This window comes from Ruditapes philippinarum, unplaced genomic scaffold (genome assembly GCF_026571515.1).
Source record: "Ruditapes philippinarum isolate M1 unplaced genomic scaffold, ASM2657151v2 ctg644_1_1_1_1, whole genome shotgun sequence".
NCBI lineage: Eukaryota > Metazoa > Mollusca > Bivalvia > Venerida > Veneridae > Ruditapes > Ruditapes philippinarum.
This window is the reverse complement of record NW_026859959.1, coordinates 83,493-103,978: the sequence shown is the minus strand read 5'-3', so window position 1 is coordinate 103,978 and position 20,486 is coordinate 83,493. Positions and strand designations below refer to the sequence as shown.

At 31.1% G+C, this 20,486-nt stretch overlaps 2 protein-coding genes across 2 annotated transcripts in view; one reads left to right on the top strand and one right to left on the bottom strand.

The window, feature by feature from the left end:
* Positions 1–205: 205 nt before the first annotated feature.
* On the bottom strand, positions 206–20,238 carry LOC132758414 (probable ubiquitin carboxyl-terminal hydrolase MINDY-4). Its single transcript, XM_060750086.1, has 18 exons — positions 20,073–20,238; positions 18,221–18,340; positions 17,223–17,399; positions 16,421–16,577; positions 14,955–15,154; positions 13,653–14,056; positions 12,667–12,832; positions 11,965–12,081; positions 11,228–11,316; positions 10,476–10,574; positions 9,887–9,950; positions 9,258–9,323; positions 7,846–7,916; positions 4,165–4,228; positions 3,673–3,834; positions 3,149–3,329; positions 2,362–2,437; positions 206–1,586 (listed from the first exon to the last, which is right to left on the bottom strand). Exons 1-18 carry the CDS (start codon positions 20,133–20,135, stop codon positions 1,538–1,540), a joined length of 2,325 nt encoding a protein of 774 aa, XP_060606069.1. The 5' UTR covers positions 20,136–20,238; the 3' UTR covers positions 206–1,537.
* A 130-nt stretch (positions 20,239–20,368) lies between these two features.
* The window catches only part of LOC132758416 (transmembrane channel-like protein 7), a 32,226-nt gene continuing 32,108 nt past the window's right edge, over positions 20,369–20,486 (top strand). Inside the window, exon 1 of the mRNA XM_060750088.1 lies at positions 20,369–20,480. Coding sequence (XP_060606071.1) covers positions 20,470–20,480 — 11 coding nt within the window. The 5' untranslated portion in view covers positions 20,369–20,469. The remainder of the gene's footprint in view (positions 20,481–20,486) is intronic.

Here is a 20,486-nt window from a genome sequence, read left to right as displayed (position 1 = left end):
TGACTTTAAACAACAACTCCTCTGAAACCAATGACTGCACAGTAACCAAACTTTAAAGGAATGATCCTTGGGTGTCCCCTTCCAAAGTTATTTAAATGGTTTCGGTCTGTTTTCATAGTTAGCTTTTTGAAATACTGTACATGTCTCTAGACTCTATACATATATTCATATTTAAAATGGCAATAAAATAAATCCAAACTGTACGTAAAACAATATGAATATTTTAATTCATATAATGACCATATCCATAAAATCTACAGTAAAAGATCTGTGAAGTTTTAACAATAAACACTCAATAAATTGCGATAAAAATAGCATATCTTTACTTTAATAATAGAAGTATGTGTTGAAATAACATTGCACACGGACTATTTTAACTATTTCAATACTAGCAAGCATTATGGTGCCACCGGTACAGAATCCCAGGCCAGCCTGAGCCCCAGGCCAGCCTTTGTAGTACATGTATTTTATTATTGAAATCCCTGAACTTTACACTGGACTATGCCCAACTCAAAGCAGGACTAGGCCGTTCTACAAATTTTGCACAAAGGACTCAAGACACACAACATACACACATGCTGGATAATAAATATATGGTATATATAACCTATGCCAAAGATGGGACAAATTTGGCAATTTAAGCCAAAAATATTTAAAAAAACGCATATATGTGTGTATCTGACCCCTCTGATTTAGTAAAATTTTAGACAGTAAATTATATACATTGTATATCAGATCTAACATTTATATTTGGCATCTTTGCTAAATCTATGAACACATCTATCCACAAAACCTAGTATGATATGTATTTTAAGTATAGACATAAATATCAATAAAACAAGTAACTGAGACATAAACAAAGCATATTTGACTTAAATATTAAAAGAGAACTGATTTGATATAAATATGAAATGTGGATTTAACAGAACTAACATAAAGCAAAGCCTGCTATGTTTTTCTTGATGACAAATATCACATGAACAATACCAATCAGCATTGGACATACAAAGTTGCCTATGTAAATGATAAATGTTAAGTTGTATGCACTAAAACAAGGATTGGCACAAAAAATATATTAGAACTCGAGCACAGATCCAGAGCGGCATTAGGGGGTCACAGCACTGACAGTTTCCAAGATAGGAATAATGTATGATATGTTATGTTTAACTGTCTTTACTTGCCCTTTCTTAACAAAAATCAAGTCATCTATGTAAAATTCTATCTTGCATTCTTTAGTATATGAAATGTCACTTTTTATGGCTGTCATTCACTGTCATTAAGCACTAACATTTATGAAGCCCACCCATATACTTCTATATTACATTTTATATCACTCTTCATAAATAAATATAACTTTGATATTAACATAAAATATTTTGTTATCACAGGCGCTGTTTGTTGACAACGTAACCTCTATCTGTCCACTGAGAAGTAACCAACAATATTTCTGTAATTTCATCAACTGTTTTAAATATTTCGGTTACTGTGGTATTGAGAAAGTATCCTCCTTCATTTTTCTTTGATCATCATCCCCCTCCTATAACAATGGTTCCGTTCCATTCCAGTCAACTTCTGCTCCTTCCCACCTATAAATAAAATCATAGTATACATACATACTTAAATTTCTTAAAAAAACAATTTTCCCACCAGTAGATGTGAGCTCATTTCTTCCTGCCTATCTTATTACATCACATATTAGTTCCAAAGTTCAATCTTATAAACACTTACTGCCTGATTGCTAGTATTATTTGGAGAAATTATTTGAGCTACTGCTACAGTCATGGTGTTGTAGTTATGGCCCATGTCATTGCCAGTGCTGTTGGCATTGAATTTTTTTTATTTATTTCTTAACAGATTGTCTTCATACTTGTTACAATTATATATAAATTAAAAAGATAAATCTGATAATCAAGCATAAACAGTCAGTACTTGCATTTTGTTTTATTACTTCAGTTCATACACTGAGATATGAATCAACAAACATTGTAAGTTAAATGCCAATCATTTGTATCAAGCAAACTCTTGGCTGTTTAGGATCCTAAGTTATTACACTCTAAGCTGAAAGTGATTAGTCTCTGCCACCAGTATAGAGCCTGGGTCAGCCAGAACATCTGTGCAGTCTGACCAGGCTTTAAACTGTTGGTACCTCAATTTTTCTATTTTGATATTGAAATCCCTGAAACTTGGAATGGACTGTTCCAAATTCAAAGCAGGGCAAGTCTATTACACAAATTCAGTAGGTTAACTTTTACACAGCAGCATCAACATAACAATTTCAATAGTTATATTTAAATAGTTTCAACCTCTAATGAATGAATGTTTATATATATACATGTATAGTTGTGTTAAGTAAAATCTTACTTTGTTCTAATGCAGTGATCTATTGGAGGCACAAGTTCTTCATCTGATGGTTGAACAAATGATCTGCTGTTAGTCACTAAAAATATTGAATAACATACTGAGAATTCACTCAATTTCGTACACATGAAATTTCGTGGTTTTTACACAAAAACACACACATTTTCCTGGTTTCTCCACAAATTTTTGTGGACTGTTTATTTTTCCAAAAGATAAAATGTAAATAATGTGATGCAAAATAATCTTACAGCAGACAAAACTAAATTTCGTTAGATCTTAAATTCGTGGATTGACCTATCAAAACCAAAACCATGACAAAATTAGAGCCAAACAAATAGTAACAACATACAAGTCAATGACTGCCTGTTTTGATCTATATAAATTATATAGAGTTTTAACGTTTTGATCACTTAATTACCTTCTGCTAAGTATTTTTTGTTTTCACTGTTAACTGTCCTTTAAAAAATCTAAATGATAAGAAAGCAGTGTTCATAAATGACTAAATGTATTTTATTTATCTTCCAGTCATCCAGTGCCGTTGAGGTATGGGCTAACACTGTTGTGCATGATGCATGATGTACTATATTACTTAAATGCTGAGTATTCCAGTCTGAAACTGCCGGCAACTGACTTACATGATACATGATGTTCTTAATTCTATCACATTAATAAATCTCATTTCAAAAATAATTTCAACCTTTGTTAAAATATCATGATATACTGAAATGCCTGAACAGTTTATAGAAATTATGTGTAATACATGTACAATGTATTATAAACAACAACATACATATTGTCAGTTTTATTTCCTCTTGTTGTCTGGCAAGGCCGTCATAATAATAGAGATCAAATCGTTTCTCCGCTTTCCAGTCACTAGTTAATTCTTTCTTCGTGCAGAATAACACGCTGAAATGACTTTCACTACAAACAACCCAGATAGGATAACGGGGTGTCTTGAGGTATGTTCCAACCTAGAACAAACATGTTTTATTAAAGAATAGAATACATGTATATAAAACATTATCAGATAACACTTCACACAAGTCATAAACTGAATTAGAAGTATTCATCATACTGAGTGAGACTTAAAAATAAAAGCTATCTTTATTTTGTGAGACAAATATACTTGGAAAAGACATCATTTCTTTGGGTTTTATATCACACAGGCACTTTTTCATGTCAGAAGGCAACATTCCATCTTCAGTTAATAGACAGACCTCAGATAACCCTGTGACTCAAATTTAGAAATTATAATGATTGAGAAATATTTAGGCAAAGACATCAATATAACAATTATTGCTAAGCAATAAATACCTGGCAAGATTTATAATGTTCAAACAGAGACAAGAGACCAACATCACACCGGGACACAACGCCTTTTAGTATCATAATATTGCCTTCTCCCGAGTCTAGCTCCATCACATCATTAAACACGTTAGACACAGCACGTCCTGATATAAATAAATTCACCATTTCCTGAAATAATATAAGTGATTGTTTAAAACTGAATTTTTTAGGTCACAATGAACCAACATAGGGTACAACTCTTCATACTTCATTGATGTATTTCCTCCTTTTAAGTTATATAGCCACTTTGCTACTTCATTGATGAAGAGTGATTAACTTATCATTATTTCAGGCACAAAAGTGCACATTGGTATAATCAGTATCCTCTTGAAATTTCCCCCCCCAAAAATAAGAAATGGTTAAGTCCAGATTAAAAAGATGAACAAATCCATTTATGAAATTTAACACACTCATGTTTACAAATAGTTTGAGAAACAAGTCGAAGATCATAATAGTTACCTGAGTACAATAACCATGAGCTCCCATTAGTTTGTTTGTTGGCACATCCATGTCATCTTTAACACTGTAAATAACAGAAAATTAATTTAAGTTACACAACAGTAATATTATTTACCAACAAAACAAAAATATCTTTAAATACAGTACGCTCAGCGCGACTTTTTCAAAACCCGCGTGACCCCGCGGATGAGGTTTACTGCGGACGAAAATTTGCTCAGATATTGTCCGCGTGACCCCGCGGACAGAAAATTTTCACCACCGCGGACATAAATCGGCGGCTGAAACCGTTTCCCCGCGGAACGCAGCGGTAAATTGCGGAGGAACGCGGTGGTCAAACACCGGTCAACGCGGTGGAAACCTTAAATTTTAAAAATTAATTACTGTATTTAAACATCAGTATACGTGCGTACTGTAACATGTACTGTACATATAACTATATGTAAAATTTGTTTGTTTGTTTTCTGTTTTGTTGTTAAAGTACATGTACAAATGCAGTGTATTTCTTGTTCTTCTTCTTGTTATTGTGTTGGGTTATGTATAATATGTATTTGACATTAAGATAAATCATTGTCGTCGCAACTTCATGGTAGTGAGAAAGAATGAAAAATTCGGCATATGACATTTATAAAAAAAACATACTACAACAATTTATATGCCAGCTTTTGTTTCTTATTTAAAAACTTTGAAAACGTAACCCTCAGCAATTTATTCAGGCAATATTCCAGGACGTCTCTTTTAATTGTCAGATGCGTTTTACGGTTTCTGTTTATTTGCATGTTGATCATAAAGTCTTGTATTTTATTTGGAACTTTAAAAGAAAGCATTTATTTCACCAAAATATATATTAAATGATATTCTTGATTTATCTAATTACAGGTGTGAGCGTAATGTATATGTTTTGAAGTTTGTATCAACTGTTGAAGTTTATTTTCATTTTTGTTTTAGTAGTTTGTTTGTTTGTTCTTTTTTATTTTTTATTAGATTTTTTTTGCAGAATTTTGTTAAACTTGACATTATACTTTTTGTTATTTTATTATGAACAGTATGCATTTACATACATGTATATAAGGCAAACAAGCACATGGCAGTTATTTTCTAAGAACTTCGATCGACCGATTTTCAAGTTAAAAATATTTCATTTTATTTTTATCTTAAGATATTATTGTTCATAGGAATAATAGTATTTGTAGACAACATGTAGTTTTAAGTACATACAATTGAACGTATTTAGATGGTTTAAATATATTTTTCTTTTATTTCTAATATATGTACATGTATTTTATTTATGTCTTGTCTTGTATTCACACTCATCGACCTCTTACAGGACATGTACTGTAGCGTCAGTCATCATTGAGAAATCAGCACAAATGTCCTTTTTTTACTAAGTATCATATTTATGGCTCCCATATAGTTTAACAGCAATAATACTTTGAGAACCACAAGGAATGAAAAAGTAAAGATGACAGTGATAAATGACGATTTCAGTTGTAAAAATATTGGTATGTGGACGAATAGTTTTGTGGACGTTTATAATAAAAATATTAAAAACAACAACAAAAACAGGTACAGCTGTAATTATTTTTATTTCAAATTCCGTTCAAAAAATTTAACGTATACAGTAAACTCCGCTTATAACGAACTCATTTGGACATTCAAAATCTGTTCCTTATATCCGGAGTTCCTTGTAAGCATATAGCGAATTAGTTCCTTGTATCAGGAGTTTTTATAGCGAACAGATTTACATATAACGAACTGATTGTTAAACATCGTTCGCCATTTTTAAGAGCATTTGATTAAAGATCCTGTATGCTTTGTGATTGATATATTATTACTGTGTGAATACCACACTTGCAAAAATTATATATGTAAATAATTATGCAAATAAAACAATTTTCAAACATCAAAGGATATGTAAAATGTCTACTGCAAATATTTGTGCACATAAAATTTAATCAATCAATTACATGCATTCTTTTCTTATTGGAAAATTTGACTTAGAATTTATGGAAAATAAAATTCTAATTACCTCCCTTTATTTACATGAAATGTTAAATTGGGTAATATCTTTATAAATAATGCTTATTGGAACTTACAATATTGACAAATCTTAATTTGAGCATCATATTTATGAAATAAAACCATGAAAAAAATGTGTTACAGGATCTTTAAGAATAATAAGTCATTTATTTCTTTTTTAGACACAATACCCGAGAGCGTACATTTTGGAATTTGAAAATCCTTTGCTATTTCTGTTTTAGTTTTACTCCCTTTCTCAATTTTTCATAAAATATATTTTGTTTCTTCACAACTCAGTGCTTTTCGTTTTCTTTCAATGAATAAGAATAAACAAGATTTTCCATTTTTCTTCCTTTTATATTGAATATATTCTATTATATTTTAAGGGTGACTGTTACTTATGAAATATATAGATTTCTTTTCATTTCAATCAATCATACTTTGTAGTTTTCTATGGATTATGTTTGCAAGCATGCGTGATTATGTTGAAAACCGATTTTCATTTTACTCGAGCAAAACTATTAAAGAAAAGAAATTATAGAATAAAAGGAATTACCGTTTTATCTTTGTGACAAGAACTCATGCAAAAAATATACTAAATAGAAAACTATTACATACTTCTATATAAATTCATTTCATAGATATATTGAATTACATACAACAATAAACGGTACATTCCGCGAGTTTTATTCCGTGCCAATGAAAACGAAAGTTGAAAATGCGGGATATATTTACGAATAGCCGATATTTGGAGTTCGTTATAAAAGTGTAATTTTCTGCACTTTTAACTAGATTGGGACAAAGAAATGAGTTCCTTATAAGCGATAATTCCTTATAACCATGTTCGCTATAACCGTATATTTTTATATTAAATAAAGAAGGGTAAAATTCGGGCCAAAATAAATTGTTCCTTATAACCGGAAGTTCGCTATAACCGTGTTCGCTATAAGTGAAGTTTACTGTAATAACGTTTAAGGAGACGATTGTGGTCAATTTTCAAGTCATTGTGTAAAAAAGATGACGTTAAAAAATAATAATTATTATAACTATTATTTTGGAGGTTAATTTATACTGACCAACTGACCATGGCGTTCCCCCGCGGGAAACTGATTTTATCGACGAATGAAGAACGGTCGTCAGAATTTTGTCCGCGGTGGAAACAACTGAACACCGGGGATCGCGGGGGAAATTAGGCTTTCATCGCGGACGAACCCCCGCGTTTGTCCGCGATAAAAAAAAATTGTCCGCGGTGGTATCGCGGAAAAAGCAAAACCCGCGGTGAGCGTACTGTATTGACTGTTTTAGGATTTCTCAAGCTTTCATTTTTGCAATTGTCAGTTTTGGGAATATATAAATAACGTGGTTGTGCAGGCATGCCTGGCTCTATATTGGTGCCAAAGGCAAACCACTTTCAAGTCCAGGAGGGTAGGGGGTCAAGAAGAATATAAAAGTAGTATCTGAAGTGTGACTGAAGCCTATCTTATCATTATTTAATATAAGTAAAAAACACCATGTCCTTTTGAGTCTCAGTACTACAGGGAGTATTTATTACTTTATATTATATAATTTTTGACAGAAAAAAAGATGCATTTTACTTCTATTTAGTTATATTATTCTAAATGGCTGTACTAATACTATCAAAGTTTCAAGAACATTTTAACTCACCCTTCAACTTTCCTTGACAATATAACAGAATATAATGACAGAATCACGCCTCCTAAACCATCCAATTCAAACTGTAATAAATTAAACATTGAACTGTTATATGTAATCCTTAAAAACATAACCTTATTTTCATTATTACAGTTAAAACAATATGTTATACTGACGTGTAAGCTTTGCTCTCTTTCTCTGTTTTTTTTCTGTTATTTTTTGGATTTTTTTTACTAAATTAAAAAGTATCATTGTCACTGTTAAATACACATTGTATTTTCATCATGTTATATGTGACTATGATATTGTACAATTATATTTTATTTATATATGCATCTTCTGAAATAAAATATATAGTTGCGTGTCTGTCTGTTTTCCAACACATAACAAATATATAAATACCATGATAAAATGTTTTGACAAAAATAATCTTTATAATTAAGTCTAGTTTTGCCTTAATTTAGTATTGTTTGTTTCGCTTATTTGTCGGTTTTTTTTTTCTTTATATAAAAACGTAGAAAATCAGTAAAGGTATTTCATTTATCATTCAGAAATTAATTCTATTAATATTGATCATGAATTATTAAAGGGAAGTAAATGTTAAAATACTTGTTATATAAATTACTTAAGTTATTCCCCTTCATTTGTCACATTGACTATTCTAGTGGTTTTTTGTGTGGATTCATTAGCGAATTTCTCAAACATAAAAATGTATTGTAGCTTACTTTGATACTGTTAGGTAAAGATAGACAAATTCTTGTGTATTATATACATTTATACATATGCTTTTTAAGTAATTTCTTATCTCAGTAAACATTCTCACATTACATAAAACATTATTTTGCAATCATATATGTTCATTTCATGTGCCACATATGTATTTTATGTTGTATTTGTATATGTAATATCAGGTGATGAGCTTTTTATGCTTAAACCAAGAAATAAAGTTTCTGTTCTGTTCTGTTCAGTTATATAATAATAATGCAAAACAAAGAATTTTGTCTAAAAATATGCATTGAAAATGTTTGCTCATTATCTTGTTTGGACGAAAATACAGACCAAAAACTTAAAGCAGTAGGCCTCCAGATGAATGCTTATTTTCATGAAAAATTCAAAAATGTATTTAAATGTAAAATATTATAAGTAGAACAAAGAGAGTAAATAACACATCCCAAATGACACTTAAAATTCATATATATCACCCAATAGATCAACATATGCAAAACTCCTTTTAGTAAAACAGTAGAAATTTGGTTACAAAAACTGCAAATTAGTCATTAAATGACATATAACATGTAAATTATTACTTGAATCTTTACTTTTCTAACAATTTTAGTGCAATTTTCTCAGGTTTGCTTTTCTTAAAATATGTTGGCTCTCCTGGAGGTATGCAGCTTTAAGTTAAAATTATAAGAAGAACCTACCTGATTAGTTACTTGTTTCATAAAATTATTGAGATCATCAAAATCCACAAAAGTGTACAAAGATAACTGAAAAAAGAAAATCAATTTATGTTTGTTATATACTTAATTGCAAATGAAAAACAACACAGATTCCAAAGGTTAAAATCTACCAGCATCATAACTTTTTTTCATGCAAAATTTAAACTTTGTACATATTCTCATTTAAAATGATAAATTTCCATCAAAATTGGCAATAATTACACTGGATATAAAGGTTAAAGTTTACTTTATTGAACAGTTATAATTATTCCTGTTACTTTTTTTATTCTTGTTACTTGTATAGTAAGCATATTGTATAAGTAAAATTCTAAAATCCAGGCGTTTCTGAAGCAACAGCAAGAAATAAAATTTTAGTCTCCAATAAAGCCTGTTCAAGTACCATTCATGCATTATTACTAATATAAAACTATATACATGTAGATATACACAAAGATCACTTGATTAGAATAGCTGAAGAAATAATAATTAGGGAGACAGTGTAGAAATCATTAAAGCATAAAGCATAAAAGTTGAAGATTTACATGTACTGGTGATATGTAAATTGAAAAGAAATACCTTAAAATTTTTCAATATAAACATTATGAACTTACAGTTTCTATGAACTCATCAGCTTTGAACTTTCCACCACTGCCTATAACAGGCCGACTAGACGGTCTAAAAATGTATACGATAAAAAAATTCTACTAGATATATGCTCAAGTACATGTACAATAAAAAGTTGGTTTATCCCAATTTACATGTATATACTTATTCAAGTAACAGGTATGAAGTTTTAAATTTTTAGCTAATAAGAAATTAAATTGCTTGCAAAACCTCTACAAAGTTGTGCACCGACCATAATAATGTTGCTTCCAGGGTTAGTGTAATTGTTCCATTATTCTTTAACTCTAATGAAAACTTACTAAACTTCAATAATGAACCAAAATTCTTTCATGCCATTGGTTGCACAGTTATCCCAATATTGAACCATTTTTTTTGCATTTTCATGAAATTGGCTCAAATAAATGCTGTGTGTTTTTAATAACAAATCTTTATATAATGTTAGTATTTTTAGTTTTATACTTTAAGAGCCTCCAGAGTTGTCACAGTGTTATTTCTACATATTTGCAGGTTGAGTAAAGCTATCACACCTGCTTTTCTGCTTATTTCATAAGTTTTATCAAGTATCTTTTAACTTACAAACAAACAACTGCTTTTCTCTTCTCGCCAGCTCTCCAGAATATTTTGGCAAGGGCAATGGCTAATGCATCAGTTCTTTCTTCACAAGTTGGCTCATTACTGAACAAATAATAAAATCATTGTAAACATAAAAAAGTGTCTCAGATACATAAATTAAAACCAATGTCCTTTAAGTATTCAATATAAAAGTTTTTTTCATGATCAAACATAAAATAAGATGTTCTTAAATCAGCACAGAAAGAGGAAACTTCGGTATTTAAGTTAATAGAAAATATCAAAAGCAACAACAATTCAGCATCAAAAGATTCAGAAATCATGGCCCAGTCTGGCTAAAATATTATGAAAATTTAGATTTATCGATGTTATAATGAAGGAAAGCTAATAAAATAAAAAGTGTTTGTTTTTACATACTTTAAGCAATGAACTGTGCCTGGTATAAAATTTGGAGGTTTGAATTTGATAGCCACTTAACTGGTGTAGGATGGTTGCCCCCATTATATTATTTAAACTCAGCGTGCTCCATAATGGATAGAAACTCAAACCAATCACCAGATATTTTTCATGAAACAAATTACATTTACCTTTTTTGAGAATTAGCTCACAGTTATTAAACCAAAAGTTCAAATTAAACAACATTATTTCAGACAAACATTCAAATCCAAAAACCTAGAATTACCATGTCACAAAAAAAACCGAACTCAATTATAAAATCAAATAAAAGAAACAATCTGCGAGAAAAAATTTCTACTTACAATCTCTGAATTGCGACTTTCTTTTCCCCAAATAAAAGTTCTTGTAAAACACAAGCTTGAACACTGGCTAGAACACCACAAGGGCCTCCCTGTTGATGCAGAAAGTTTTTGTTCATAAGGCTTATCAAGAAAACAACATACATGTATAATCTTGATCAAATATTGCCAACATATTTGTCAATCAGATCTACTTATTTCTAAATGCTCTGTTATTTAGAGCTTATTTTAATAATTAATCAGATTGCATATTTGTTTAACTTGTTTGGACTTAAGTCATGTATTAGAATCATTGTGGTCAAGAGTTCCTGTTATAAAGAGTTCTTGGTTGTATCTTTGTATATAAATTTTTTTGCATGAGTTGGTAGCTCCCTGAATAGACCCATCTTCTTCCAGCAAGGTACTAAATATGCTTAATTAATCACTGAAATCCATCATTTATCATGATAATTAGACAATTAATGGTGATTTGTCTGAACACTGAAATGCTTGGCAAAAAATGTGAGTCAATATGAAAGTCATAATCAAATTAATTAATCAATACTGGTCAACAGAGATCAATTTTAGTCTTAGTGGGAAACAGACAGAAGATACAAACAAATGCTCCAACGCCATTTTTGTGGACAATATATTGATCCCAAAGTTTCTTTCTTTAAGTGAATCAAACTGTCAATTTCATGTCCTACAGGTTTTTTTTATAATTAGAAGCTATTGTAATTACCAGTTGATATATAACTTACCTTCTTCTGAACAATACCATATTTTAGTTTGGGCATATCACAGAAACTGTAACTTTGAAACTTCCATTCATCATTAAAACTCTGCATTGGTGTCCCAAATATCAAAGATTTTAGTGCCTATAATATACAGCAATAAGTCATATGATAACTTTGTTTTTCATAATAAACATGTGTTTTTTTTCTATTTTTTGGTATCAATATTAAGATATAAGATTTGGTAAACTGACACTTCTATGTAACATTATAAACCTGCATTAAGTACTATCATGCTCTAGGACAGACATCATAAAGTTTATCTTTTATGATTAAAGTTTCATGATTAGAGACTAATGATCACAAAATATGAATAGTGTAACTAACATAATATCTCATACAAAATGATTATTATAGAAAGAAATATTAGAGCTGTCATTGATATATGAGTGATACTGTTTATATTTTTTGACCTGTCAGAAATGGTGAAAATTCAGTCAAAATATAAACAGCAGCAGGTTCCCTGTCAATTGAACATGTCTTCAACTATGCCACTACTTAACTTTATTTGTTAATTTACATATTTAATAGCTGTGATGACAAAATATGTTCACATTTAACAATAAAACAAACAACTCCTCCCTTTGTAAAGATGTCAGATGCTTATAATACTAAAGAACAATACAAATACATTATTACATTTTTTTCTGTACACAAGAAAGGACATACCACAGCAGTTTTAACATCTATATGTTTACAATTGTGTTGGCTTTTATTAACCTTGGCCGACATGACACGAGGGCCGACATTCAGGTTGGCAATATCATCATCTAGACCATCTACTTCGCCCATCTCAAGATCACCCACCTTGATAGAACTTGAGGATGAAGTATTGCTGAAAGATCACATGTAATATGATGGGAGTGGTATACTTGCTTGCACATTATGCCTCAAAAAGAAACATGTTTTTTTTGTTAATGAAGAGTAAACATGAGTTTTATAACACTTTAAATAACACTTAAAATAATGGTTTTAGTGCATGTTACATGCTAATCACTTAAAGAGGGTAACACTGAATGATAGAATATTTGTCTAGTATGAAAGTATGAAATAATTTAATGTAAATAAGGATACATACTCTATCACTAGAACAGTACTAATTGTCAAAAAGCAACAGAAGCAAAAGATTATTTAATTGGCCAATGAGTAATTTTTTTGGAAACTATAACAGGACACCAAACATAAAATGCATTTCTGAAGCATAATGGGTCTTTAACCTACTAAATTTGTGCAAATTATTTGCCCTGTTCTAAGTCTGGACATTCCAGTATAAGCCTGGTCAGACTTCACATCAATGTAGGCTGGCCTGGCTCTACACTGAAACAATGGCTAGTCATTTTTGGTCCTAGCAGGTTGAGAGATCAAATTTAATCACTTGACATCACTAAACTTAAGTGTAATTTATTAACTGTGTACTTCTCAATATATCACTTAAATTCTACAAAAAAATCGGGCCTGTCAGATGTTGATTTTGCCATTATCAGGTGTTTTCTAGGTGTAAAAATCTATTTTCATTGTCATTTCGTATATACAATGTACTTACATTTTACTTGCCCCAGGCTCACTTTATAATACTTTCATAGAAACAGCATTGCTCCCCCACCCACCCTCAAACAATTATCTAAGAATTTAACAATGTTTTTAGCTGTATTTACCTGCCTAATCCGGAACTATTTTTCTTGCCTTTAGCAGCAATACTAGAAGTATCAACACTGTAATGCTTTGTTTCTTTTTCTACTGAAGACTGTCTCCGAGTGGCAGTTGGGGGTCTCTGACCATCACTCTCTATATCTAACACATCCTTTATTGGTTTCTTACGTTCACTTGATATAAGTGTCTCTATCTCCTTCACATGGGAACTATTTTTTTCTGAAGACAAGTCAGAATTATTACTCTGTAATGGTTTCGAGTTTATAACTGTAGGTTTTGGAACTGTTTTGGCATTTGCTGTAGAGTCTAGACTAGTTATTTTTGGTGAGTCATTTTGAAATAAATTCAGTCTTTGGTTTTTAGAGGCGGACAGTGGACGTGGTTTCTGAAATTTTCTTCTAGAAACTTCCTGAAATCAAGGTTATATTTTGTTAGTTGACAATTATTTTATAAAGGAAAGTTTAAACATGTTGAAATGCATTGCTTGAATGAAATTTATATGTAACTTAATCATTTCAGGTGACTGTAATACAGGCAACCTTAGCTGCAAATTAAAACACAACATGAAAATTTTTATTTTAACTTAAAATCAAATTTTTGTGCAAAATCGATATATTTTAAATCAAAATAGATTTAATATATTTCGTTTCATACATTAAATATTTAGTAATGAAATAATTGCAATAGTTTAAAAATGCACAACACAACATCTTTCCCTGGTCTAAAAACTAAAATTCCAATCCTTGGATATTATAATGAATAACTTTGTTTTTGTTTACTAAAATAGATTAAAATTCTGGAAACAAGGTAGGTAAATGTCTATTAAGCAATACTCTAAGTGGCGATAACACCTGCATAGAGCCAGGTATAAATATTTGATACAATTAAACCAGAATGAATATTGTTGGCAGCACAATTTCAATCTAGTGAAGTCCCTTAAACCTATAACGGACTGTTCAAAGTTGAAAGCAAGGCAAATCCTATATACAAATTAAGCTAGGTCAGGGCTAAAAAAAAGCATTAAATCTTAGCCTGCTGGCAGCAACAGATTCTGCTCCTGCCACCAGTGCAGACCAATATCAGCTGGAACATATGTGCTGATTAATTAATCATAAACTGTACTGTTTGCTATACAGTCAGTATATATTAGGAAAATTTCCCTAAAAATAATGAATGGTTTGATCCAGATTAACAGACGGACAAGTCCATTTAAGATATTTAGCATAGTTAGGATTAATAATGAAACTGCTCTCAATGTTCTAAAAGGATAAAAGTGAACAAAGGTTGAGATAGTCTGCTGAACTAACCACATTACTAGTGATTGGACCAGACATGCCTAGAGACATCGGTTTGGCAGCACTGCGGGGTCGTGACTGCATGGTCCGTGTAGGAAGTTGATCTTCCTCCTCCTCAAGCTGAAGTACTCCCGATTTGCCATCACCTAGCAAAGTCTCTCCCTCATGACTGTCCTCAATTACAAGGTCAGAGTTGTTTGATTTTGGTGGAACTGAAATAAATAATGTAATAAATAATTTTAATGGTATTTTATTGCATACCTGACCAAAAAAACCAATTACAGTTTTTCTACTGTATCAAGCATATTCTAAACCATAGGCATGTGGTTTTGGGATAAAAACCCTTTTGTTTTTTTAGTAACATTTAATGACCAATAGTTAAATTTTACCATACTGGGATCCTTCATATTTACCAGACAATCAGTTTACCGGACAAAATTCTATTCCTGTCATATTGTGCTTAACTTTTATCTCAATTCAAAAGTCATACAGTCTGAATCGCATACACACCTTCAATTTAAAAGTAAATAACAACAAAACCACTCTTGAGTTAATCTTGTCGATTCAGTTCTTTATTAACTTACATTCCCCATTGTTTACTATTTTATTTCATGACCAGGTCATGCGGGGGAATAATGTCTTTTGCGCATGCCCGAATATTGAGGCCCTTGATAGGTTTTACTTTTAAATCTTCTCTGCCTTATCAAAGCAGACCAATGTAACATATTTTAAGGCTAAAAAGTATATCTAGAATTAAATCAAATAGTATTTCAGTAGTTGTTTTTTTACAAGGAAATGCAAATAAAAAACCAAATAAGGAAACAGATCACTCCCAATTTTTAAATCATTGGAGGAAACTCTACAAGAAATGTAAATAAAATGTATTGTCTGGAGTTAACAGGCTTCATGATGACCAAAATAAAACTGATGACAAGGAACAGAATTCCATTTACATTTAATGATTTATGAAGAATCAAAACGATAATAGAGTTAATAATGTGAATTTTCATTAAACCCCATATATAGGTCCCTTTGTATCAAGCATGGCTGTCGTGTCTATTTTTAGTGACATCTTGGGTTTTTTCCAATATCTCAGCCTTGCCACGTGACAATCGTAGTTCCCTTGTTGAAAATTTAAAGATTAATTTCAATTCGCGACTTCAAAATACTTTGAAACACAATGTATGGTAAACTGAGTTGTCAACATGAATTTTTTCTCTTCTAATACCCTACTTTGAAGACACATTTTAATGGTCAAAACGTTAACTTTCGTGTTTGATAAGGTAAGTTTTATGTGAATAAGGAACCCAGAATCTCTTGGGTAAAATTTCATCGGTTTTCATGATTTTATATAAAAGTTGCAGTGAAAAAACATCATATTTTGTCTGGTAATATGAAGGACCCCAGTTTTCATTTTGAGCTTAAAGCATAAAACCATATCCTTTGTCAAATCACTTGGACAATATTTTATTACTAACCTTTACTTTCTACTGGTTTTTTACTATGCATTACTGGAGTATTCTTAGGTTTCCGTTTATGTACAGGGTATGAAAAATTTGGATCTGGTTTGAGTAAATCATCATCATCATCCTGCTGGGTGACTGGAAATCCATCAAATCCAATATCTGTATCTTCCTATATAACACAGACAAATATGTAGTATGCTAGCCTTCTATTGAAGAAATGGGCCTATGAGTGACAAAATTACCAGCAATGATGAAGCAGTCTTATATACAGTTTATTTTTAAATTAAATAAATTTCACAATATAGTTGAACAAAAAAAATTATTTCTTTCACTGAAGTTTAAACATATCATATGTATTGAAGTTAAAGAGCCATGTTCTTGCAATGTATATTAACAATATCAGAGTCTGCCTCCTAGAATTAACCAGTACTGGTGTCATAGAGAAGCATGGTTATGGCACATATAATAGGGCTTGTATCAACCTTAGATATAAGGACAACACTACCATTATGTTTGATATGATATTATATTAGAACAAATAAGAAATCAGCCTTTATCAAAATTTTCAATCACAGACCTCTTCCATTTTTAGGTCTCTTTCTTTTTTCAGTAGTAATAGAAATACCATACTGATACAATTGATGATAATTACATCAATTATTATATATTCATTCTAAATTTAGAATCATTTGTTTTCCTTCTGATATTTTCCTTGTAACTTAATTGGAAGCAAGTGTGGTCCAGGGATACCACAAACACTTAAAATCACTGAAAATACAACTATTAATTGTTCCATGAAACAAATAAACCTTACCTTAGCCATGGTTGGGTACTGAGTTCGTGAAGAATAACCAGAATGTAGAGATGACCTTGACCCACTTGCTGATTTTGGAACATCTATGTCTCCATTCTTCAATGTTTGATTATTCTTAGATGATAGCAGATATTGTGTTATAACTTCCAGCATAGCCTTCAATGGCTTTGGCTGTTCCTATAAACATCAATATTACAAGTACATTAATTTTGAAATAAAATATATTGTGAATAAATACCTCCTTTGTAAATCTAGTAATAATCACTTAGGCAAAGGTGAATCCTATGCAAACTTACCTACATTGCATTAAAAGAAATAATAACCTGTATATGCCCTATAACCAATACATTTTAGTACTTTGAATAATTGATGAGAAGCAAATATTCAGGTGGAAAAGATCAATATGATCATTATGGTAAAACTAGTACATGCTCATTGAATTAATATTGTATGATGTATGTATATGTGCAGTTTTGCTCCTGATACATCACTATTATAAAAGGAACAATCCTTTTTCAATAGACAACAATTAACTAAATCATAGTTTGCTTCTCTTGTTTTCTGAGAATTAGTAGTTTCAGTATTTTGTATGGAAGACAAAAACTACTTTGTTTACATTTTGTTTCTATATGACTAATAATTTCACATTCAGTGCTCCTTTCTTCAGGTAATGCTCTAAAACCATTATCTAAACATTTTAAAACTCATGTTTGCCATTTCTAAGGAAGGAAAAATTATTTGTTTCTGAGGCATATGTGCCTTTTAATTTTCACAAATTTCCCACAATTTCGAACATTTTTCCCCAATTTACGCCAGAGGCCTTTACCCAAAAATAGCCAGAAAAGGCCCTTAGATGTCTGTCAGTATGTATTTTATAATTTTCCCTAAAAATCATAATGGTTTCGTCCGCATTAAAAATGGATAAGTCCATTTAAGATATTTACTGCGACATAAGTTCAGAACCATAAGCAGATAATTGAGGTATGCTACAACTGTACCTTATTTTTCTTCATGATTTTCTCTATATGCAGCTCCTTCACAAGTTGTTGTCTGTTACTAATGCTACTCTCTTCTCTAGGATACTCTTCATCTAAAACTTGTAATGTAGTCTTAAGTCCCTGGAACAAGAAAAATTGTCAAATTGTTAATCAATAGAATGTGGTTGTACACTGTTCTATTCAAATGTTGCAGTATTTACTTATCCTACTTCATAATTTTGATAATTTTCATAAATACTTGGGCACTTATCTACCTATAAAGTCTCTAAAGACTTTTAGAGTTATGCTGCCGGCAACAGTGTTCGAAATTAGCAGTAGTCCGATAGCCCCTGACTACTAAATTTCTCCTCAGGCTACCAACTTTTCACAGTAACAAGCCCGACCAGGCTACTTTTTTTTCAGAGGCAATATAAACAACTGTTTTGTACAAATGAATCGTGCTAGTGAAATGTCTTTTGGGCTAGTGAATATTCCAATCTGGTAGTCTGACCAGCCTAGTCGATTCAAATCCTAATTTCTTACACTGTGGCAATAATGTGGTACAGATGGAGGTACAGTGACTTTATTAAAGACAATTACAACATTTTAATGTACATTTACAATTATTTTCCAGTGTCAATCAAATTAGCATAATGAATTTCCTTAAAGATAGAATAAGAACAATTTTTCATATTACAATACCATAATTAACATTTAATAAATATAGAAAGTTACAGATTAAATTGTGTCCATCTGCCTTTAAACCCTTCAAAATTAAGTAATAGTGAGCTCAAAGAGCTGGCCCAAAGGGCCTGCTCGCAAAGGGAGCTTTACGGTAACAGGAGTACCTGCTAGATAGTGAAGGTTTTGAAAACTTTCTTCGGAAGTACTGAATTGACACATTGCAACTTTTCGAATTGCAAGATTAAACGATAAAATGCAAGGAATTCTGATTGAAAATGGATGCATAGACTGGTGTCCTGCGCACTTTTAAAGGAACCACTATAGGACAGGGAACCAGAATAAATGGAAACAGGACAGGGAACCAGAATAAACGGAAACAGTGTATAAAATACCCAATGAATGTTTTAAAACGGAAAACGCAAATAAAAATAAACAATTATTTTATAGCAAGCTCGAAGAGAAGGGCCAAAGGGCCTGCTCGCAAAGGGAGCTTTACGGTAAAACAAATACCTGCTAAAAGTGATGGTTTTAAAAACTTTCGTCTGAAGTACTGAATTGACACATCGCAACATTTCGAATTACAAGATAATGATAAAAATCGAGGAATTCCGACTGAAAACGAATGTGTAGACTGGTCACCAGCGCACTTCTATGGGAACAATAATGGCACAGAGAACCAGAATAAGTAAAAGCAGAGTAAAAAATACTGATTGACAGTTTTAAAATGGAAAATGTAAAATGAAAATTGAACGATTATTTTATACTATTTCACGTTAAAAGGAATTGGAGCTCAATGCTTTGAGGCTTTGCCTTTTTCATATCACTATTTCATGGTATAAGTAAATAATGAGCACCATTTGAGGCTTTGCCTTTATCATATTATGAATATGAAGTTAGGTGCAACCTAAAACGTTGAAAGATCTTAGACTTATAATGATTTAATAACCGGCATAGTATTTTCAATCTTTGAACCAGGTCTTAAATTAATAATAAATTAAATATTTTGTACAGTTAAATAGATATGAATAATTATATGAATGAATTGGTGGCATTTAACCCAAAGGTGCTAGTCACATTGATTTACACCCGTACCTTTGTAGATGAGACTGAGATGGTGAACTTTGAAAGTTTGATAAATCCATCATTCTGATTAAAAATGATACAAAATTTCAGAAATTTGATGACGCACCTTTCTGCTAAGATATTCTCTTACAAGAGAAGCTGCAACGCTTTCTGAAAACTGAGCTGTCATGGTTGTGTGTTAATGCAAACGATCTTAAATCGTGAATCAATGCGAAAATTACACAAATGTTTACATGTCAGTCGCCATTTTGAAACATTCCGATGGTGATATCGTATAAACGAGATTTATATTTTTTACATTTTAAATCTATATATTTTTATCCTTTAATTCAAAAAGTATATTCCAATAATAATTTAATATATTATTCGTCTTGAAATTAATTTTTAGAAAAATATGAGAAAAAAACACCCTGGAGCAAGTGCCCGATCTTGTTTATAACTTTATATGGCGGGAAAGTTCAATTTGTAGCACGACACGCTAAAATAATCTGTGACAATTTACAATGTCAAGTCGGTCAGT